The sequence below is a fragment of the Pristis pectinata genome, chromosome 8, assembly GCF_009764475.1.
Source record: "Pristis pectinata isolate sPriPec2 chromosome 8, sPriPec2.1.pri, whole genome shotgun sequence".
NCBI lineage: Eukaryota > Metazoa > Chordata > Chondrichthyes > Rhinopristiformes > Pristidae > Pristis > Pristis pectinata.
The window spans coordinates 20,189,353-20,214,142 of NC_067412.1; the positions used below are offsets into that span (position 1 = coordinate 20,189,353).

The 24,790-nt window shown below is 40.5% G+C and overlaps 1 protein-coding gene across 2 annotated transcripts in view; it reads right to left on the bottom strand.

Moving 5' to 3' along the window:
- The window catches only part of clec19a (C-type lectin domain containing 19A), a 36,333-nt gene extending 11,831 nt beyond the window's left edge, over positions 1 to 24,502 (bottom strand). The window contains exons 1-5 of one of the 2 annotated variants that reach the window (XM_052022181.1): positions 24,276 to 24,296; positions 21,164 to 21,223; positions 12,360 to 12,537; positions 3,942 to 4,035; positions 1,419 to 1,551 (exon numbers count right to left, since the gene is read on the bottom strand). In XM_052022181.1, coding sequence (XP_051878141.1) covers positions 1,419 to 1,551; positions 3,942 to 4,035; positions 12,360 to 12,537; positions 21,164 to 21,176 — 418 coding nt within the window. In that variant the 5' untranslated portion in view covers positions 21,177 to 21,223; positions 24,276 to 24,296. Of the gene's footprint in view, positions 1 to 1,418; positions 1,552 to 3,941; positions 4,036 to 12,359; positions 12,538 to 21,163; positions 21,224 to 24,275 lie in introns of both variants that reach the window. The other variant, XM_052022180.1, reaches the window with a different exon arrangement.
- Positions 24,503 to 24,790: the final 288 nt, after the last annotated feature.

Here is a 24,790-nt window from a genome sequence, read left to right on the forward strand (position 1 = left end):
GTTTCTGGCCAATAGTGACACACAGGATATAGATCAGTGGTGATTTGATGATGGCAATACCATTGGGAGTTAGGTAATTGGACTCCCTCTTGTTGTGGTCTTGAATACTGGTGTTCCAAATAATAGTTGTCATGTACAGGATAATGCTCATATATTACTGAGATCTTGCTTCCTGTAGGGATGGTCTGCTGCATTATCTGAGGTATTGCAAGTTGCATTGACTATGGAGCAATAATCAGTAAACACCACCACCTCTGACCTTATGATGGAGAAAAAGGCGATTGAAATAACTGAAGATGGCTGAAGCACGGGAGTAGGATGATTGACCCTTACTGCAACCACCTTTCTTTGTGGGAGATCTGACACCATGGCCAGTAGGGATTCTTCTCCTTGATCCTAATCTTACAAGGGCAACTTGAAGCTCCTCTCAAATATTTCTTCATATCAGAGGCAGGATATCACCACTTGAATTCTGCTCCTTTCTACATTTTGGATGAAGTATATAATGCACTTTGAATGTAGCTGAATTGCCAGAATCCAAGCAAGGCATTGCTGTGCAATTACTGGTTAGTAAATGCTGCTTGGTGGTACTTCCAATGATACTTTCCATCATTTGCCGTAGGCTCTGAGTAGACTAATGGTATGGTATTTTTGTGGGCAGGAGAGATCTGGATAAGGTCTTAGTTGTACATTCTGTGTCCATCCTAATAAAGTGTCATCTGCAAATTTAATTACCTCAAAGTGGGAATACCAATTCATATCATTTATGTACAGAAATTGAAGGGATTGCAGAGTTCGTACTTCTCTCTGTTTTTAACCTAAACTTTATCACAGCTAATTTCTTCTTCCTCTTTCACCAGTTAATGCACCATATTAACATTGTGGAAAATACCTTACATTACATATTACACTGTTTATAGTATCGTAAAGAATACTGAAAGCTATTGAATTATTTCCAAGCATGAAAGATGAAATGTTTCCAAATTAGCATTAAATGTGTATGCAGGTAACAGAATCTCAGAACATAAAATTCATGAAAATAATTAATTTCTCCTGGTTTTCCTTCATCTGTAATAATTGTTCTTATTTTCTTAAATTTGAAGACCAAGATAAATCTAGTAGTAATCTCACCTCACTTTATTTCTACAATTAATGTTATAAACTCTGACTGTTTTAGTCTACATTTTTGCACAGATTCACTGCTAAGAATGGTGTAAATAACAGGTCCTTTTTGTTGTAAACCCCACACACAAGATACTGGATCTACGCAGAGTTATACAAAAGGGAACTGCAATAACATGTTACAGTAACAACATTACAAAAGACATAGATTGAATGTTTTATAATTTCTTTTCCAGCAGAAGCATGGATTATTTTACATTATATCACAGAAATGCATATATTAGAAAACATCATACCACTGTTTTGCCGGAACCATATTTGCACACAGTCCTCCTCTTCCTGTATTAACTGGGTCTCATCATCAGGTTGGTTGCCATCCCAATAACTGTAGTCATACCTTGTCCCATCAGTCCACTCAAAATTGCCCTCCTGAATAATTTTTTGAACAGAATTTGAAAACTTTAATTAATTATTAGTTATTGATTTAAAAGGAATGGGCCAAAAATTCACATTTTTTTGGTATCTTCCCAAATCAGCCCAGAATCCAGATACTCAGCCCCAAAATTTAATAAGATTGTGGCTGATTTAAATGATACCACATTCCCATCCATCTGCAGTAACCTTTCACCTCCTTGCCTATCTACCTGTCTCTAAAAATAATCAAAGACTCTGCTTCCATCACCCTTTGAGGAAGAGACCAGACACATCGGCTACTCTTAGAACCCATAAAGTGGGTTATCGTCACTCCCTGGTCTTAAATAAAATTCATATTTAATGACAGAACAATCTGGTTTTACAAACCCCATTTTCCCCGAAACAGTGTTATTTAAAAGGACAACATTCAACCTACATTCTTTCTCCTCATTGAGATTTGTGAGCTACTGTACCCTGAAATACACCCTCACTCACATGCCTGGACTCTTTTGTGGAGATCAGGGCCATGGTTAATACCAGCTTCTTAGCCTCAGGGCCATTTCTTGCTGCTGATTTGCCACATAACACATTTTCCTTTTGCATTGGAGGTGTCCCTGAACTCCACACTCAAGGAACTGCAACCTCATTTACCTTCCAATCGAGGTGCAGGAGCAGGCAGAGCAAGGCATGTGGCTTTGCTGCATTTCAGGCTTTCTTGAAGTGCAGGCGTTCATAGACTTCCTGGCATGCACTCATCAGGAATCCTGGTTGTAGCCACGGAGGACCTCCACGTCCCTTGTGCACAAAGGACATATATCCTGTGGTACTGTTCTTCATCAGCCTGCCTCTGACCTTCCAGGAAATGTTCTCTCAAATCAGATCCATGCATCATTGCCAGAATCAGATTTATTATCACTGACTTATATGATGTGAAATTTGTTGTTTTGCGGTAGCAAAGACATAAAATTACTATGAATTACAAAAATAAATAAATAGTGCAAATAAAAGGAATAACGAGAAAGTGTTCATGGGTTCATGAACTGTTCAGAAATTTGATGGCGGAGGGGAAGAAGCTGTTTCTGAATCGCTGAGTGTGGGTCTTCAGGCTCCTGTACCAATACATGAATAAACATTGCAACAAACCCTGGTGGCTGGAAGGCTGTTTACCCTTTTAACTGTTCCCTGAAAAGATTGTACCTATTGTGATACATTGTAGCAACACCCATTCTCTGTGAACCACGCATTTGATGTTGTTGCTCTGTTTGTGAGTTTCACAAATAGTGCTAGGGTGACTCACAACATTACTCGGAGCAACTTTTGGGCCACTGTCAATCAGGCAAATACTAAGGAATCTAATGTGCTATTTGATGCTATCGAAAGTTGTATTCCTCCACCAGCAAAAAGATCAACTGGTCACCTATCCAACTGTGGTACGAAGAATTTTGCTGTGCGTATTTGTCCACATAATGGAATCCACTGGCCTAGAAACTGCAGTTTGCTGTGAAACGTGTGTTTTTGCAAGGCATGCTTCTTTGGTTGTGAACTTCAGTCCTGAACCACCATATGTTATTTCTTTGCAGGACATGGATGAATTTGGAATAAAGGGGCACAATCTTAAACTTAGAGCTGAGTTCATTCCCGAATGAAATCAGGAATTGGTTTTGTGCACAAAATATTGTGGCATATGGAAGGCTCTTCCCAAAAATTTAGTGCAGATTCAATTGAAATTTTCAAGCCAGATTGTACGGTTTTCACTGAGGAATTGAGCATCAAAATTATTTGAAGTATCGTCATGAATCAACAAAACAATCTCTCAAGGAGTTAATTGACTGATTGCTTAATCTTTTATTGTTTTCTTCCAAAGCTCCTTTTATTAGTTCCTCAATTATGTTTTATTCTTGTTGGCTTTTTTCCCCCATTCTTGTTTGTTGTACATTTTTCAAACAAATCAGAGCTACTTATACAAGGAGCAATTCACCTTTGGTCCAAAACAGAGGCAAAAGTATCACCTGCTGGTCATCTCAGCACATGCATTTCCATTGAAGGCAATTAAACTGAATTGGCAGAGGTGAGTATAGTTGGCAGCTAGCACTCTCACATCCAATTAGCACCAATTAACGATGACAAATCTTTCCTTCATGTTTTTTCTTTAAAATAATTGTAATTTTCTGTAAGAGGCAAAATATCTCAAATCAAGTATTGGAGGACTTATCATTGTCAAAATGAATTCAGATAGAAAAACAAGCCATTACTGTGACTTTACCTCTATTGCAAATTTTTTGGTCAAGGAAGTAATAGAGAGGTCTAGAGCGTTAACTATTGAGGCTTAGATTCTATGATTCTGCTGCAAAAATCATGAAAGCAACTTTTTTTAATTGCCACTTGATATTATAAAATGGACTTACCACTCTTCTATCATGGAGTCCTATCCAAATATCAGTAGGTATTCCAGGAACTCGACTGTTAACCAAATCATAAACAAACACGTTTTCTTCCCAGCTAGTAAGAGTAAGGCAGACAGTTAAGTTATAAATATTGTTCATGTACATGTAACAGTTTTTGTTTCTTTTTCATCATTATCTTCTTCATCCCGTGCTGTCCTTTCCTATAGTGGTTCTTTAGGTGAGAAGAGTAGAAATGAAGAATGAGGAAGCAGCATTCCATGTGATTAAGGAGACAAAGAAAATAGCTTTTTAAAAACTAAGCATTTACCTGCCCTGCAATTTGTGTCCCCAACCCTGGAAATTATGTTGCCAGAGCTTTAATTAATATTGATGGGTCTGTAGACCTCATCTAGGATGTCAGGGAGATGGTACATGTTCTCAATCATTTACCACCGACAAGATGCTGACAACTTTCATTGCCTGCTGCAATAAAAGCTGAGCACTTCCCCATAAGCTGCCTAAACTTGTTCTCAAGGAAAGGGAAGGTGAGATATTTAAAAGGTGGATACCAATTGCAATTCATATACTAAAGTGTGCATTAACCAAACAGTCATAGTATCAATAGATGGGACCCATGTAATGTTTCATCGGTGAAGCCTTGCAATCTTGAATTGAAAAAAAATGCAATGAATATTTTTGATCTGCAGAGAGATGAACTAGAATTGAAGACAGAAAAAGATGCTGGAAGTATGAGATGCGGGTGCTAGAAATCTGAAGTAAAAGGGAATACTCAAGATTTACTAGAATCCTGGCAACAACAATCCAAGATGAGCACAGCAGCTTCAACCTTAATCCTAACATTGCAAAGACCAGAACTCTCCAGTAAACTGGCTGTATGTGGTTTTCTGGGCAACTACAATACATGCTAACAGTGTCCTGGAGTGAATCAATACAAGACGTCCTGCAGCACATTATCCATTCTCAATTCAGCATCATCTGGGAGAGTTTTAATCTATTTCAAAGAGAAATTGTGGTCCGAGCAGAAAAGTTACAAAGCTGCTGGCAGTCTCCTGTAGGGAATCCAGCAAAGTAATTAATTGGAAGAAACAAAGCATCTGCAGTATTGGATGAGATGATCTGGTAACAGCAGTTGAAGTTGTACAAGCCCGTAGACACCCCTTCGTGGGGGAGTGCAAGCTGTCTGCACTGCAGAGGGACTCAGTCCTGTGGAACTTCTCCTCATCCTCATAGCAACACAAGTCCAAACAGGAATGCTCAAGAAGCAGTTTAGATTGCTTGTAAAGCACATTGGATTTGAATAAAAGAAAATAAAAGGAAATTAATCAATCCAACAACAAAAAAATAGTTCCAATGTACTCAATAATTTTTTTAAAAAATTCAAATAGCCTGGGAGACTCAATTTTGTGCAGAATTCAATTAAACTCTACTTATAATAACATTTATACAAAGAGTGGTAATACACTTCACATTAATTATAGTTCTAACAACAACATAATATCCAATGTTAAGGACACAAAATACTGGGCAGGTACATGTTTAGTTTTTAAAAGGCTCTCATTGACATTAACCCATCATAAGCCATGCACAAAAAGCCAATACTAGGTTCAAGATTTACTATGAGAATTTGGAACATCTGCCCCATATCAGGATGTTAATATCTACAATGATGCTTTAGAAAAGCAAAAATCTTCAGATGCTAAAAGAAAAATGAAAACAGAAAAGGAAAGAAATACTCAGGAGGTCAGGTAGCTTCTATAGAGAAGAAAAGTAAAGGTTGATGACCCTTTGTCAAAACTGAGAAAATTGAGCTAATAAGCATACTGTATGTTAGGTTGCAGAGAAGGCAGAGGTAGGGAGAACAAAGGAATGGCCATGATAGGGTGGAGATCAACAGAGACTGGATGACACAGAATGTCAGGGTGAAGCCTAGCTGATGGCAGCTAATCCGTCTGGGGAAGGTGTAAATAGATGAAGAATAAAGGAGAAACAAAAAAAACCTGCACTGTGAAATACAAAGTGCAGCAGTTGCTGGGAATCTGAAATAAAGGAGAATGCTGGGAAAGTCTGGCAGGTTAGGCTGGATCAGTAACGAGAGAAAAACTATCTTACATAAACCCTGGCCAGGGATTGAAAAATAATAACCTGCAGATATTGGAAATCTGAAAGAAACGAATCAGAATCGAGGAGATAAAGAAGTGCTAGAACTATGAGATGTTGAGAACAGCATTTGCTGTAAATCTGAAATAAAAAGGGAATACTCGAAATACTGAGCAGTTCAAGTAGCAGATGTGGAGCGAGACAGTCTGAGTTAATGTTACAGGTTGATAACCTTGCAGGCTAGCTCTGACACGAATAGGAAAGCCTGGCGATCTGAAACTGTTGAAGTCAATACTGGGTCCTGAGGGCTGCAACGTGCCTAAATAGAACACAATGTGCTGTTCCTCAACCTTTGTTGGGACAGTGTAAGAGCCAAAGACAGAGGGATCAGAGTGGGAATGTGACAGAAAATAAAGGAGCAGGATCACCTTTGTGAACTGAACACAGGAGTTCTGCAAAGTGTTCACCTAGCCTGTGTGTGTTTTCTGCAATGTAAAGGAGACCACATCATGAGCATTAAACACAATACACTGAATCAGAAATAATGCAAGTTTCAAGCTGCGTTAGCTGAAAGGACTGTTTGGGTTCTTGGATGGTAGAAAGAAGTAAAAGTCACATTTCCTGTAACTGCATTGGAAGGCGGTGCAAGAAGGGGAGTTTGAAGAATGAACCAGGGTGTCACGGATAAAATAGTCAGTTTGGAAAGCTGAGAGGGGCGGGGAATGTGTGGAGAAGTGTGGAGAATGGAACAGGTAGTTGAAAACCATGTCAACCACCATAGAGGAGAAGCAATGGTTTAAAAAAAGGAAGTATTGCTGTGGAAATTGACAGTATCAGAGCAGATGTAACTGAGCCAGAGAAACAGGGAGCATGGAATAGAGTCCTTACAGGAAGCAGAGTGTTGTAAGATAACTGTGGGAATCTGTCAGCTTGTAATGGTTATTGTTTGCTAACCTAGCTCCTGAAATGGAGATTAAGTCAGGAAAGAGAAGGGAAAAATCAGTGACAAACCATCTGAAAGTGAGAGCAGAGTGAAGGTTGGCAGCAAGACTGATGACACTTCTGAGTTCTGTACATGAGCAGGATCAATGCAGTCATCGCTATACTGAATAGGAAGTGCGGGAGGAGGTCTTGGTAGGAATGAAATAATAATTGTTCTGTGTATCAGAGATGATCACAGTTTGGAGCCTTGCATGTTTCCACTGCACTCCTGATTTGGATTGAGTGAGTGGTGTTGATTAATTATCATTAACAGAGATTACCTGCCATTAGTAACTCATCAAGACCCTCTCTCAATAAATGTCAATCTGTATCATCCATTTTCATTTGACTTTCACCCTTTCACTAATAGTCCTTTTGTTCGCGACACCCCTCGCCCTTCTCTGCAACTTAAACTATTCATTTTCTAAATTCTCCCAGATCTGACAGAAAGTTATCAGCCTAAAATGTTAATTCTGTTTCCCTCTCCACATATGTTGTCTGACCTACTGAATATTTCCAGCATTGTCTGTTTTTATTCAATACATTTTAGTTATTTCATTGATTTATAATAGTTTTTGAAAGCTTCTGATTGTCAGGGGAATTCAGAAATATTCACTGTTTTTGGCAGACTTGACAGTCAGCTGGGCTCCTATGGAAGTTTCTTATTCGGCTCTTAATAGGCACAACCTGTCCAGCACTCAACCCCTCCCTCCACAATCCCTTACCTGCCAAAGACACAAGGCCTCACCACTTACAACTGGGAAAGCCAGTTGTCACTGGTGGGCCAGCTTACTACTGGCAGCAAATTTTGGCCCAATATTTTGTCAGACATTAAACTCAGCATATAAGCAGAGCAGCCTGACAGAAGGAGGGATGTTACGATGAAGCAAACTGGCACCAATTACTGCGAGACTCTTGGTTGTGAATAGTATATCATATGCCAACATACTTTACAATGACTTCACCACCGCCAAATGCTGTCTGAATGTAAAAGAATCCTGGTGGGAACTCTAGGTTACAGCATCACAATGTTGAACAACTTATGAACTTCGTGGTGACAGCAGACTGCTGTTGAAACCTACACAGCTCCATGCATCTTTGTGAATCCACCATGAGGGTAAACCCTGGAAGAGTAGGAGCAACTGTTTAATCAACTGGCAAAGCAACAGAGGCTAGAGGAAGTAAAAACTGAATCATCTCAAATGTTTGAATATCATGCAAACACTTTTCTGTAACATACAGGAATGACAAATGAAGCAAGTCATTGCTCAGGTTATCCTGTTGTGTTGTATGGAAAGAGAAATAACTGAAGCAAATAGTCTTTTGAAATTGGAGTCAACAGAAATCATGAAGCAGCAGGAAGCAGTGAAGCACTTTATTGGATATTGAGAAGGAGAGCAACTGTTCTAGAACAGCTTGCTTCGAGGTGCAGATAGTTCTCAATCTCTGCTGCTATCTACATTCTCCATTGAATCAATGTTGGTGCTAATGGTAGAGTGAAGGACAGGTCAGGCCAATAGATTCGATCTGCGACCATCAACAGTTACTGAGAAGGGGAGAGAGATATTTTTAAAAAATCTGACAGTGACCTAAATAGAGATTTTAATCAGAAGTTAATAAAAGCTTAGGCAAGTACTTCAGACATGTTTTAAAAGGAGAAAAGAGAGATAAATAGGTTTGGGAGAGTAACTACAGAGCTCATAGTCTTGGTGAAGTGCAACCACCAAAATGGGAAGGTGCAACATCAACATTACCCTGTCTCTAATCATTTAAAAAATACTCTGCTCTTCTGTTTTACTTTTGAGCTTAGGGTTCATGATAGACAGGTATCTTGCAGAAATGTGGCCCAAGGTCTCACTGGCCATCTAGCAGCACCTGAAGGATTCATTCATTCAACATCTAGCCAGAGCAAGATTACTTTTAATGGATATGCATTTGATCAAAGCAGATTACTTCACACTTTTCCACCTAATATTGCAACAGCCATGTTGTTGTCCACTCAGTCAGCATGCCTATATAACCTGGAAGACTCTTTCCCTCCTTACTCTAGACTTTCCTCCTCCCTTCTCACCCCACTTAATCTGTATCATCAGCAAGCTTTGGAACATGACATTTGGTCCCCTCAGCTAAATTGTTGATTTAGGTTATGAATTGGCAAGATCCGATCCCTGTGGTACTGCACTGTTTACAACCTGCCAACCTGAGAAATAGCCATCCATCGTAACTCTTAAAACTTGGACCAGAGAATTGGTCCAACAACCAATTCTCTGTCCTGTCAGTCTATTACTTCCAACTCCATGTTGACAAACATCTTGCAAGGGGCTTGAGCAAGAGCCTTCTGAAATTGCTAATACACCATATCAGCTCCTCTCTTATCTATTCTACTGGACACATCTTCAAAGAACTTCAGTAGATTAATGAAACCTGATTTTCCTTTGTAAATCTATGCTGAATCTGCTCAATCCTATTGTTCTTTTCAGGATGTTTTGTTATATATCTTTCACTATCAACTCTAAGACCTTCAGGCTAACAGGTCACCAGGTCCTTGTTTTTTCTTTCCCTCCCTTCTTAAATAATGGGGTTACATTTGCTACCCTCCAATCCACATGAACAATTCCATGATCTATAGAATTCTGGAAGATGATAATCAGAGTAACATCTATCCCTATGGGCACCCCATTCAAATGATGCTGCCAAAGCAGGGATTGAGTCAGATGGTATTGTGAGTAAATGTTGGACATTTCAGTCTGTGACAGGCAGATTGCTAATGGAGGGGACATGTAGGATTTCCCTCATGTTGGTTCCTACACTGCCTCCCACAAATACAGTCTAGCTAGATCAGCCAGATACACTGGTGATGGACACCGATGTTCCCCCTAATCTTTGGGTATAATTCTGTTTAGTTTGTTAGCCTCAGTGCTTCCTCCAGGTGGTCTTCAGTATGGAGAAGAACAGGGGTGGGGGGGGGGGGGGGTGGTGGTGGACAGTGACGCAGCTAGTAGAGCCACTGTACCATGGTGCTAGGGACCAAGGTTCAATCCTGACTTCGGATGCTGTCTGTGAGGAACTTGCACGTCCTTCCTGCGACTGCATGGGTTTCCCCACAAGTGCTCCAGTTTCCTCCCACATCCAAAAGATGTGAGGGTTGGTAGGTTGATTGGCCACTGTAAATTGTCCCTGGTGTGCGGGTGGGTGTTAGAATCCAGGAGGAGTCGATGAGAATATTTGGGAGAAAGAAAATGGGTTTAATATAGGATTAGTGTAAATGGCCGGTTGATGGTCAATGCTGACTTGGTGGTCAAGGGCCCTGTTTTCATGCTGTATCTCTCTTTGATTCTCTGTGACTCATAAGAGTATAGATCGATCAGCTGAGGGACAGCAACAATGCCCATGAAGTTCCCATATGCTTGCTTCTTCTGCTGTCGTGAGATTTCATGAGGTCTGGAGTCATTCCTTTGAGAAGATCGAAAGGAGGCAGAAAACTTGTGAATAAGTAAAATTGGAAAATAATGTGAATATGTGAATCATTCTCTCTTTTCAAAAAGAGGAAAGCAATCTAGAATATGTCAGTGCATGACCATTTCTCAAGTATGCGTAAATACACAGGGTGATCAGAGTTGAAAAACAAGATGCACTTATTCTACAACTCTCCGTACCCCTTCATGTTTCTCAAAGTTCCCTGCACTACCCATAACTCAAGAAAGTGATGTGTGCACCTACACATACTGTACATGGCAGCAGTTGGCAAAGTACTTTTGAAGTATACCCATTGCAGGAGGAATGGCCCATAACAAGGTCCCACATACAGCAATTTGACAATGCCCAGATATTCTGTTTTATTAAAGCTGCTTGAGAACTGAGAACTTTCCTTATCTTCCTTAAAATTATATGAGTGGGTGAACAGAGTGTTGGCTTATCAAACAGGCACTTCCAGCATTGCACTGAACTGTCAGACTTTTGTGATTTTGTGGTCAAGTCACCAGGGTGAGGTCCACCCACAACCATCTGCTTCACAAATGACACTCCCATCACTGAGCTACAGTAAAATCTCTAGAGTAAGATAGAGTGGAGGAATGATCACAGGGTTCACCTTCTAACACAAGATATTGCTAAACAAACTATTATAACCAATGGTTTAATAATATTGGGATGAAAATCTAATATTGGGAGTGCACATCCTAAGAACCTTCACTACTGATCAGGGAGAACTTCCCAAGGGTTGGTTTTCTACTTTTAGTTTTAAGAGCAGACTTGCATAATGCTACTGACACATCCTGACTCCAGAAGTACAGACTGCAGCAAACTGTAGCAGGTCCAGTGCAGGGATGTGCCTTGTCCTACTGAGAACCCAAAAGCAGGGGAATTTGGCATGGGAGCATGAAGCTCAGATTCTGGTTTGAGGCAGGCAGAGGTTGTTACACCAACAAGACCAAGCCAGAGCCTCTGTATGGTGCTGGAATGGTGTTTACATGGAATAATGACAGGAATGTGCTGGAAGCGTTGCATCTTTTTGGGCCCTGTGTACTGAGGTCTGAGAACACACTCAGCATTTGAATTATTGTACTAACCAATCAAATTTCTCTCTTGGATATTATACTCCATCCAAATACCTCAAATGTGTGAATACTTTGTAAGATGCTCCCAAATAACTACCTGCCTTTGTAGAAGATATTAAGGATGTCAAGAAGTAACAATCACAGTCAGAGATACACATATAAATTTAAATGTGCACGCCAATATTTACAAATTAGCCTGGGCTCATTCTCTCTATTTCATACTTTTGGCACAAAACTTCTGAGTAAAGTCCAAACATAAAACATTCTGTTTCAGTTTTAGATCTCCAACATCTGCAGTATTTCAGTTTTGTGCTACATATCTGATTCAGCACAAAATACAAACTGAAATACTAGCTGTGGCCTTTGCTGTGACATCTTTCACCATCTTTACTTTCACACATGGAACCTTTCCATGAAGAGAATTAGATTTCCAACGATTCATGTCACTATCAACTTTATGGAAATTCTTCAACTCAAATTTAAAAATATCTGATATCAAATACTTTTCAGCAGCTAGAACAAAAAACCTGCAAGTTGAAGCTTTAGTAACTCTAGGCAAATTTGAATTTTAATTCTTCATAATCTTATGTCACCACAAATAAATTAATATCATTGTTTTTGCCCAGGAGTCAATACAGGAAATTAAATTTCCTGACAGAATAATAATGCACGTTCCTGGTCATAAACATTTAATGAAGAATTTTGAATTCAGTTCTGAATGTGTATGTTTATTGAGACATATGCCATCTAAACATATGTGATCTAAGCAGGTGAGTGTTTTTACCTATGAATAGATGCTAATTTTGCTGATCTAAGTCCATTTGAAAACTCAGCACAGTACAGGTCAGCTTCAGCCCAGGTCTTGGTCTCAGGAAAGAATCGGAAACAGTATCCATTGAATTCTGTCCAGAAGAGAGGGCAGGAATAGGCTGGAATAGCTCCAGTTAGACGAAGAGGCAGTTCTGCAATAACACAAATCATACATAGAAGTCACAATCAACAATTCAATCCATATAATGCAATGTCATTTTATTGTTCTTGACTGGTATAAAAATGTGGAAGCCATAGAGAGGGTGCAGAGGAGATTTACAAGGATGCTGCCTGGGATGCAGAGCATGCCTTATGAAAGCAGGTTGAGGGAACTCGGCCTTTTCTCCTTGGAGAGACGGAGGATGAGGGGGGACCTGATAGAGGTGTATAAGATGATGAGAGGTATTGATAGGGTAGATAGTCAGAGGCTTTTCCCCAGGGCTGAATTTGTGGCCACAAGAGGACATAGGTTTAAGGTGCTGGGGAGTAGATATAGAGGAGATGTCAGGGATAAGTTTTTTCACTCAGAGAGTGGTGAGTGTGTGGAATGGGCTGCCGGAAATGGTGGTGGAGGCTGATACGATAGGGTCTTTCAAGAGACTGTTAGATCGGTATATGGAGCTGAGTAAAATAGAGGGCTATGGGTAAGCCTAGTAATTTCTAGGGTAGGAACATGTTCGGCACAGCTTTGCGGGCCGAAGGGCCTGAATTGTGCTGTAATTATTCTATATTCTACTCCAGAAGGAAAACTGGCAGATAATACTAATCCCCATGATACGAATGAATATTATCCTTACGATTCCATTAATTATAGAAGCATGAATTTTTCTAGGTGAGAACAGTATACAGCACACCACTTTCCTGGCTGTTTCAGCACACCCACTCAAAGCAAAACTTTGAAGACTTTCCATTACTCATTCTATGTGTCCTTCAGACTACATTGGGCTATGCCTGGCAGTCAGCTCTATTTTAAGGTTTCCTGTGATCCATTAGAAATAGAATACAAAATACACTGAATCAAGAAAGAAAAAGAAATGATAATCATTTTTATCATATTGTCTTTTCACATATGATGAAAGGACTTAGGCATAGAATTAGTTTTATTCCTGTCAAATTAAACAGTCACTGTGTATTGGACTATCAAAGACTTCAATTGTGGCCCCACCACTGCAAAATTCAGAAGTGCATAAAACTAGGGGACTTGTGTCCCACTGAAATCACCCTCATACATGATGATGAGACCTTTTCTTGATGTATTCCAACAGTGTTGAGCGTGTGAAAGAAATCAGGTAATTCTGGGCTAGAATGGCAGAGAAGTTGTGGAGCTCAAAGGCTTGAGGTTTGGTTGAGGGACGATAAAGGATTAGGCAACTAAGGTGGCAGCCTGGAGCAGAGGTCAACTGCCAGGAATCGGTGGGGAAGAGAGGTGTGGTAATTGGTCAGGAATGGTGGTGATCAAGTCAGCAATTGTGATTGGCATGGGGAAGTTTTTAGAGGACTAAGTTGGGTTGGTAGAGGTGGCAGGTTGATGGGGGGGGGGGGGGAAAGGATCATGAGATCATTGGTGGTGGGTGGGGAAGATCATGGTCGTGACTGTGGCAATAGCATTTTAGAACACAGAGGAGAGCTAGAGAAGTAAATGACTCAAAGGGGAGCTAGATGAATTGAGATCCCAGGATCACCAGGGATCTGCTCAGCAACAAACACTTTAATTGGGCAGACTCACGCTTCGCAGACTTCCCCTGCATACAAGGGCTGCTAGCAGTAAAGGCCACTCAAGCTTCACTAAAAATCATACAAGTAGAATCAGATTTATTATCACTGACTTATACATCATGAAATTTGTTGTTCTGCAGTAGCAGTACAGTGCAAAGATATAAAATTACTATAAATTACAAAAACAAATAATGCAAAAAAAGGAATAACAAGGTAGTGTTCATTGGTTTCATGGACTGTTCAGAAATCTCATGGCTGAGGGGGAGAAGTTGGAAGTATCTTCTAGACTTTTGTTGGACATCATTGCACATGTTCTGGTCCTTAGAGCAAGAGGTGCCAAAAACACAGAGCACCCTGGGATAAAAATTGCAGATTAAGTCTCTGAGTTTAATGTTATGTGTTTCATGGACTGCACAACACACAGGAAGGTGGCATGACATGATCCAGTTTCTAGAAAATGAAGATTGACCTAAAATGGCAGGAGAAGGTGGCTGGTTTGATCTCTACAAAAAAGGAGGACCAAGTCACAGACGTGAAAAGAGTCTGCAGACCCGAGGTAGGGAATCGAACCCCGATCGCTGGCACTGTAATAGCGTCACGCTAACCGCTATGCTACCGTGCTGCCCTTCCACGTAACTTCCTCCTTTCCAATGCTCTACATGCATATCAAAATGTCACACAACAAAATACCAGTAATAAATGAGCCATTATTGCACTAAAACCTTCCCTGAACCTCAGTCATAAGGGAAGGGATGTGGGATTCAAGCATATTAAGCCAGCCAGTTATAATGGATATTCTGTATTGCTTCCCACCATTTGTCACTGGACTCCTTCTATGTTAGCTGGACATGGGATTAAGCAAATGTGATTAACAACAATTTTTCCATATAGCTAAAGTCATCTCCAAGGATTGAGTGTTTAAGAAGGTTGTTGCATGGATGTGGCAAAACATGGTACTTAATTGCTTCTCTCCATTTGCCCTTAGGGCTTTGGAAATCAGCCACATAATTTGGGACAATAAAATATACAACTTTGTTTTATAAAGTGCCTTTACAATACAGAGCTGTAATCATCTGAAAATGGATGTCATACACGAAAGTGGTATTAAAATAGGTTCACAAAAATATAATCCTAAAGGTGGGGCAAAGTGTCTATGGTGAAAAACACTATGATGCTGGAGGAATTCAGCAAGCCAGGCAGCATCCATGGAGAAAAGCAGGCGGTCAATGTTTCGGGGCAGGACCCTTCTTCAGTATCCTCCTACCTGGACACTATCCTGTCCCCCCGGTCCAATCCCTTCCCACCTACATCCATGACACATCACATGCTCTCCAACTCTTCTGTAGCTTTAAGTTTTTAACACGTGCTTTTCTCCATGGATGCTGCCTGGCCTGCTGAGTTCCTCCAGCATCATCGTGTTTTTCATCTAGATTCCAGCATCTGCAGTCCTTTATTTTTCTAAAGTGTCTACAGTGGTGTGAAGGAAGGAAATGCACAAAAAACTAGAGTCAGAATAATTGGTAGGACTGGGAGACAGCTGGAGATTGCAGAAAAGGCACGGGCATGAGAGGATTTCACCGTGAAAATATGAACTTTAATTAAATGTGAGGCATTGAGAAGCTTGTAGTTAATGTAGCTCAGCAAAAATAGATGTGATAGGCAAGTGAAATGTGGGAGTCGATACAGCCAGCAGAACTTTCAATAGGCTTAATTAGAGCAGGTGAATGTTGTTGATATCAGAGCAACAAAGGCAAGACCATAGACTTCAGCAGCAGATGGGTTCAGGCTGGTGATGTTATGGTAGGCAGCTTTACCGTGGGCAACAACAGAAAGCCAGATCAACATGGTGGCTCTTTTTGCTGAAGAGCAATAACGAAGCAGCAGCAGGAATTTTACAAGCGGGTATCATTCATGTTTAGTTTCAGGTGCAGTACCAGAGTTACCGGATTCATTGAATTTACAACTTACCATAATTGGATTTGAATTCTTTAACTTCAAGTCACTAATACCATAACTACATAACTAGCCTGATACTTTCAAAATAAACCAAAAGTTGGAAATAATAAGTTCTTAGATTTAAATTAATTCCACTTCATAATTGTGTATACTTCCCCCTCCATGACATCACTTAGCTGAGACCAGCTGCTGCTGAATTCATGCCAAGAAATTCAACATATCATATTTTGAACAAAGTCAATATCAATCATCATATCTATTTCAAAGACAGCAAGCAACTGCATCCTAAGGATTTATTAGAGAAGTGGATTTCTACAATAAGCATACTGATAACCCAAGATTTAAGATAACACTGAATTCAACTCTTTGGCAGCAGAGACATTTAGACAACGACTAGTATAATTGATGTTAATGTGTGACCTCAGATGTTGTCTCCCAATGGGATTTAAATAAGTAAATCATTGCACTTCATCTTATATTGGATTGGAAATTCTTTGGGTGAAAGGCAGGAGATAACAGAGACTGGATACAGATTACAAAATGGTGCTATTGAACCAGGATTCCACAGAGCTGGAGGGTATGAACAGCAAAGTTGTGGCTCTTTCACCGAGGTGGAAAGATAAGAAGTACCGGAGGATAGCTAATAGCCATTTTAAATAAAAATAATAAATACAGGAAATACACAGCAAGCCAGAGAAAAATAAGTTCTCATTTTAGGTCAATGACCTTTCATCAGGACTGGGAAATGTTAGAGATGAACACGTTTGAAGATGCAGAGAAAAGTGGGAGGGAGGATAGAACAAAAAGGGAAGGACAAAAATGAAAGGTCTAAGATAGGGTGAAAGGCAAAGGAGGTTAAATGATAAAGAGGAATGATAATGCAAGGTGAGAGACGATAAGGAAACAGTTAAAGAAGCAAGCTATTTCAAGTCTACCAAGCCAGCCCAGGTATGGAGTAGCATAGCGAGTTGTTTATTTTGTGTCACTAGTCAAAGATAATTGCACCTGATGATGAATGCTGTTCTGTAGTTTCAATTCAGTGTGGAATATGACAGCTTATTAACTTGCATCAAGCATTGTCCAGTCCAAATTATTGTTGTCCATTGCTACAGAAAATGAAGAAATGCATATCCAATAGCCATACATATCAGACCACAAGGAAGTAATGTTGTACACCTTGGCTTTCCATTGTAATCTAGAATAGTGTAAATAAACTCCCAATGAAGCAAAATGCTAAAACTGATTACAGAAGTAGCTGATTCAAATGAACCAGAAGGGGCACCCATAACAAACCTACATTTCTAAAAATATTTGTGGAACGCGAGTTAAGTATATCATCATTTAATTAAGTACTTGTTAGATAATACTGCTTCAAATTGCCATTTCATAAACATGCTTAACAGGGCCACATTGTCCTTGTGATGTAAGCAAATGTTTTTATTTCTAATAATAGGTTATTTACAATATTATTTTTACACAACGTAAGCTTTTACTAAGAAAGAGAAAAATTTGTGGAAATAGATCAAACTCTTGTGAAAAAGATTCATATTCTTCTAGTGGATCCAGTTTTGCTTTCCAAAACATTGTCTTTTTAACTGAAATGTAATTACAGTCTAGGCAGGAAAACTGTAGTTGGTTGCTGGTGAGAGGATTTCAAACTGGCTAGACAGCTGCAGTAAGGGAAGGATCCAGGATGAGTGTCCATAAATGGAGATTTATCTGTAGTTGTGGTTGTAAATTGTTACCATATTTGTTGCATAGTTAACATTGGTATGTAAGGAAACATTCACTTGTATTGATAAAGGGTTTTCCATTGTGCTTGTTGACAGGTGATTTGTCTTTTCTCAGATAGCAAAGCTTCTTTGGGAAAAATTCAGTGATGTGATAACGGCCACAGCCTTGTATGTGGCAGGTATATAAAGGAACTAAAAATTGTCATTTCAAATTAGAAGCAAGGCCAAAGGCTTTAGGTTTACATAGAAAAATGGGCAGAATTCAGAAATTAATATCTAACACATTAGGAACAATCCTGAAACCCTCTGTAATGACAGAATTAACATCATAAACATTTAGAAAATCATGGTTTATAGCCCCTGGTTAAAATCCCACTAATTTCTACATGGTAAAAATGGAAAATGGCATAGTTCATTGACTTTATGCATTGGCACGGTAGCAGTAAGGAATGTAAATTTATTGCCAGTCACCAATAATCAGTTACCAATTATGATCATCCCACGGCACTTAACATCTCTAAAACTTAGCAACAAATTAACACAAAAATTCTCAAGATGTAAAAATATATGGGAATTAGAATGGTGTGAAAAGCATACACTTGGCTCCCTTCAGCAGCTAGAGAATAGATATCATTTCATCAATGTTAGGTGTTCACTCTTTTCTAGCTTACATGCAAGACCAAAACTGACTGTATTATGCCCATTGATTAGAATTTTCCAAAGGTTTCATTCTGGAGCCAAGCAGGTACATTTAGGTTATATTCCATCATATTTACTCCACCAGAGGAAAGGTTCCTGAGGCAGGAAAGACTGTGCAATGAAATAGTGAAAACTGCCTGGAAAGAAGACCTTCCATGCTTGTCACTGCTGACCACAAATTTGACCATTCTTTCTAATCTGATCATCTGCCCATTGGACTCTGAGATTACCCCGTCCAAGAGATAGATGAGTGCCAAGAGCACGAGGAATATAGGCTTGCCAATTCCCAGTCCATCAGTTAGCCCCACTCCTTCCAGCTGAGGCTTAGACATTCTCTGCAGAGCCCAGCAACTGGCCTTTGGCTCCACCATCTGGTGCCAGTTCCAAATACAACACCAAGGACCTGCCATGGCAGCTGTACACCTGGCAGAATGTCAGTCTGTTGGCTCGCCATGAGTAAATATCCACAGATGTGCACAGCAGTGAATATTAATCTGTCATTGTACAATTTTTTCTGCATATTCCTCTCTGACAATACCTTCGGTACCCTCTGTGCTATGCCTTTTGTGATAAGTTTGGCAAACCCTGCCTAAAACATCAATTCTTTAAGCTACTACTCTACCCTAAACTAAATGATCTCATCTGATCTAATCTTCTGCAGTACTTTATTACGTTATACCACACTAAAAATGTGAGTAAATCTTATTTGCTGAAATGTATTAAAGATTTGGAAACTTGATTTATTCCTTCATTTGTACACACACTTTATGTCATAGATCTCTCACTGGAGCTGTCTGTGCACTTATAAAGCAAAATGTTGAAATTATTTCCCAATATTACTACATTTTTAAGAATCATTCAGCTGCCTCAGTGGTGAGCAGAGACTGCAAAGGCACCAGCTTTATGGTCAATTGGTTTACAGATAGATTATCCTTTGTCGTGGTAGGGCCTGCAACTTCCCCAATTCCCAATGGAATTAACTTCCTGTCTAACATCCATCCTGAGATAGTTAGGAATACTCCTTCTTCAGCACACTCTTAGGATCGAGGATGTGGGTTATAGCGTCATGGAGCCGTACAGCATGGAACCAGGCCCTTTGGCTCAACTGGTCCACGCCAACCAAGATACCCATCCAAGTAGTCCTATCTGCCCGCATTTGACCCATATCCTTCTAAACCTTTCCTATCTGTGTACCTGTCTAACTGTCTTTTAAAAGTTGTTATTTTACCTGCCCCAGCCACTTCCTCTGGCAGCTCATTCCATATACGTACCACCCCATGTGAAACAGTTGCCCCTCAAATTCTTATTAAATCTTTCCCCTCTCACCCTTAAACCTATGCCCTCTAGTTCTCAATTCCCTAACCCTGGGAAAAAGATTCTGTTTATGCCCCTCATGATTTTAAACACCTCTAAGATCACCTTTCAGTCTCCTACACTCCAAGGAAAACAGTCCTAGCCTGTCCAGCATCTCCCTATAACTCAGTCCCTCAAGTCCTGGTAACATCCTTGTAAATCTTTTCTACACGCTTTCCAGTTTAAAAACATCTTTCCTATAGCAGAGTGAACAAAACTGAACACAATATTCCAACTGCGGCTTCACCATCGTCTTGTACAACTGCGACATAACCTCCCAACTTCTATACTGACTGATGAAGGCCAGAATGCCAAAAAGCTTCTTTGCCACCCTGTCTACCTATGATGCCACTTTCAGGAAATCATGTACCAGAACTCCTAGGTCCCTCTGTTCTACAACCCTCCTCAGTTCACTGTGAAAGTCCTACCTTGATTTGACTTTCCAAAATGCAACACCATGCATTTATCGGAATTAAACTCCACTTGCCATTCCTCAACCCACTTACCCAGCTGATCAATATAATCTATAGTTTTGTGAGTTCTGAGGTGACTAATGAGGCCACTGTGGGACTCTTCAACAGCAACAGATGGGGCAGGTGATGCTCAATGGGAGTGGGTGGGTGGGTAGGTAGGTTGTGGGGTGTCTGCTCCTTTTGCCACTTACTCAGGGCTTCTGTGTGCTTCTGATGCATGGACTCAAAGTTGCATTACCATCCGAAAAGCTCCTTCACTACTTTGAGTGGTCATGGGCCAGAGATTCCCAGGAGTCTGTGGGGTTGTTAAATTTTTCAAGGAAGCTTTAAGCACATCCTTGAATCATTTCCTCTGATCCATCTGATAAACTCTTCCCATGACAGAGCTGGAGTGCAAATCAATCCATACCTGTTCAATGTACCTCCTTGTAATTGGTTTCAATTCAGCATAATTTCCTCTATTCAGAAATAGTAAATAATGCAGGGAATGATTAACTTTCCAATAACCCTTTAAGACACCCAGAGACCTGAATCACTTTGCTTCCTTACGGAATACCATCCCTATTAAAAAATAAATTCTGACTTGATCTACAAGATCTGACAGATCTAAAGTAATTGTCATGCTCCCTACATTGAACTCCCCCTGCTGTTATATGTCCTTCCCTCATTGTGATAAAATGGCAACAACACAAAGGTAGGCTATTCAAATTTGTTCCAATCAACACAACTGAATGTGCATCCTAATTTAGTGTCATTTAGAAACTGGATATATTATGTTTCTTTTATTTCCTTAAGATAGGGAAGGAGACCATTCAGCCCATCAAGTCTATGCTGCTGTGAGAACATACCCATCGGTGCCATGACATCTTCCTTATTGCAGTTCCAGAACCCCTAGGATACTGCAGATGCTGAAACATGGAACAAAAAAAACAGAACGTTGGAGGAACTCAAAGGATCAGGCAGCATCTGTGGAGACAAAAACTTTTCAAGTCAAGACACTGCATCAGGACCGAGAAGGAAAAGGAAAGATTTCCAGTATATAGCAGTACAGGAGGAGATGGCAGAAATGCTGGTAGGTGATAGGTGGAAGCAGATGGGGAGGGGTTGATGAACAGATGGAACAAGGTGGCGGAAGAGAGGAGAAAAGGATGGGTGAGTGGGCATGGGAAGAGAATGCCAGGGGTGTGGGTTACCTGGAATTGTTCATAGCACTGGGTTGTAAGCTACCCAAGATGTTCTTCCAATTTGCGTTCAGCCTCTCCATAACCATGGAGAAATCCAAGGACAGACAGGTATGTGTGGGAGTAGGAAGGAAAGTTAAAATGCAACTGGAAGCACGAGATGGCCACAGGTGCTCCACAAAACAGTCGGCTAGTCCATACTTGGTTTCATCAATATAGAGGACGACACATTGTGAACACTGAATGTAGTAGACCAGTTTGGAAGAGGTGCAGGTAAACATCTGGCTCACCTGGAACGGTTGTTTAGATCCCTGGATGGTGACGAGGAAAGAGGTGAAGGGACAGGTGTTACACCTCCTATGGTTGGAGAGAAGAGGTCCAAGGGACAAGGAGAAGTGGGGAGGGATAAATGAATAAGGGAATCATGAAAGAGTGGTCCCTGTGGAGAGCAGAGGTGGGGTGGGGGGGAAAGATGTGACTGGTGGTGGGATCATGTTGGAGCTAGCGGGAATAGAGGAGGATGATGTGTTGGAAGTGGGGGTTGGAAGTTGAAGACCAGGAGAGCTCTATTGATGTTCTGTCTAGGGGGAGGGGTTGGAAGCAGATGTGCAGGAAATGGAGGAAATGCCCGTGAGGGATCCATCAACTTTCAGAAGGACACTTCAGGTACCCTGGAGTATAGAGCCTCGTCTTGAGAACACATCCAGTGGCAATGGAGAAATTGAGAAAAAGGGATGGTGTCCTGCCTCATGCGAGTGTTCTGCCTTCTAGCCTGCACACACTCATCATCCTCTGCCACCTCTGCCAGCTCCAACACGATCCCACCATCAGTCACATCCTACCTTCTGGCCTCCTTTCTGATTTCCACAGGGACCACTCCTTTTGGGATTCCCTGGATTGCTCACCCACCCCTCCCCATCCCCAGGCACTTTCCCCTGCAACCATAAGAGGTGCAAATACCTGTCCTTTCACATCCTCCCTCAACAACATCCAGGGACCTAAACAGCCCTTCCAGGTGAGGCAGAGGTTCACCTGTGCCTCTTCCAACTTGTTCTACTGCATTCAGTATTTCCGTCCCCATCTGATTCCAACTCTCACCTACCAGCCTCTGTCTCACGCGCCCCCCCCCCACCCCACACCCCTGTACTGCTATATACCGTCAAACTTTCCTCTTCCCCCTCAGTCCTGATGCAAGGACTCGAACTCAAACATCAACTTACATCTTTTGCCTCCATAGATGCTGCTTGATCTGCTGTGTTCTTCCAGCATTCTGTTTTTTTGTTCCCCTAGGATAGACCTTAGGTAAACCATTTATCAGGTCTTGTCGATAAGGAATTGTTCCTTTGATGTTTATGTTCTGACTCGCACCTCTCAACCAATTACCAACCTATGTCAAAAGGTTATCTTGAATTCTGTGAGCTTTCAATTAAGTTAATAATCTTCAGGGTAAACTTTTATCGAATCCTTTCTGAGAGTCATTGCTGAAAGATAACTTTTATCGAGCTTCTCCTGGTGACTTTCTCAAGCATCCAACAAGATTAATCAGATGTGACCTGCCCTTCACAAATCCACGTTGACTTTCTTTGATCAGCCCATACTTATCCTAGTGCTCAGTCATTCTGTCTCTGAAAACACATTCCAATAATTTCCCCATGACTAATGTTAAACTGACAGGTCTGTAGTTATCTGGTTCATCCTGCTGTCTCTTAAACAATGCAGCCACGTTTGCAATTCTCTGATACAAATTTTAACTAAGTTACTTCTTTACTACTTATTTTCTGGTGCATATCATATCCTGAAGATCAGTCAATTATAAGTCCCATTATTTTCTCCATTACCATTTTTTAACTTCATAGTAAATCTCCTTGACCTATATTTGTAACCGCCATGGATTTTTAACACTACTTAATAGTTTTGTATTATACTAGTTATATCTATACATGGTTCCTATTCACCCATTAACAGTTAATCCTAGATTGCAATGGGTAAGTGATTTCTCATTCCCATGATGCTTGCTGGGTTTTTACCTCAGGAAAATTTGAACAGATTTTCCTACTTATTATCAACTCCATACAAAGTAATAGAAATTAAGTGAATAAATATTAACGGAAAATGCATACTATACTATGCCCAGGAATTGTTAGATCCATCTTCCACTATGCATCAATGCAGGGACATAACGATTATACCATTAATCACCGGACTGTGCCTCAGTAACTCCCGATTGAGTTAGACCAGAGCACATGCAATGCAAAACACCAATTTATTATATTAACAAAAAATGCTCTAGTTTCTTGGGCTGTTAATCCCCTGTGCACCATTCAGCGCCTTCCCCACAGACATTTATAAAAGTGCCGCACAGAGTGAGACTGAGAAATCGAAGCCCGTGAAGTTCCCAGTCTGGTCTGGAACATTGTCGACTGAGCGATGTGCTAAATTCTTGGGAAAACTATTACTTTGATATCTGTACAGATTTATCGGCGCTGTTGCCAATAAACAGGCTGCAATATCTTTTCAAGATAAATCTTCATTCCCCATTTTATCTCGCTTGCAAATTAAGGAAAATGTTAACCATGCGAGAGTTCTGTCCAGTTTCGTTACTCTATTTTGATGCGGAATTATTAAGGAAAGAAAGAGCATAAACATCATTATAAATTTAAATTCGGAGCGATGGAATGGTATAGATTTTTAAAAATGTTGTATGTGGACGTGACAAAGTCATTAAACTATTCCCACTAAAATGTAACATTTAAGCATGCTTCCAGAAAGTTTTTCTTACCTTGGCTAATTTGAATTTGTGTCGGGGGGACAGCCGTTTCTGAAATTACCGCAAGAGACAGGACTACCCATACATTCCAGCTAATCATTGTGATAGCACTTGGACTGTCTCCCACTCGTAGATCAAACCCAACAAGCCCTCCGCACTTAATTCAGTACAAATTCCTACAGTCTGCTGCCGATCTCCACTCACGGCCTCCACCCTCGTCTTTATGGAAATTAGACACTGGGGTCACGAGGCTGATTTTACATCCTAAAAAGGTACGTTTGGTTCCAGAGAGAAAAAAAAACGTTGGGGTTTGGGATAAGGAAATGCACATTGTGTTAATTTTATTCACAGTCATGAAGTAGGAAAATTTATTAAGTTGGCCTACCACCAGAAACACAGCAGAGACGATATTTTTAACCGATTATAACGAGAAAAACAAGTAGAGAGTTTCTTCTCAGCCCTGCTGTGGTGGGCTAGAGGACAATGAGTCCTGCCCAAGATGGTAACTGCATGTGGTTTAGGTTTTG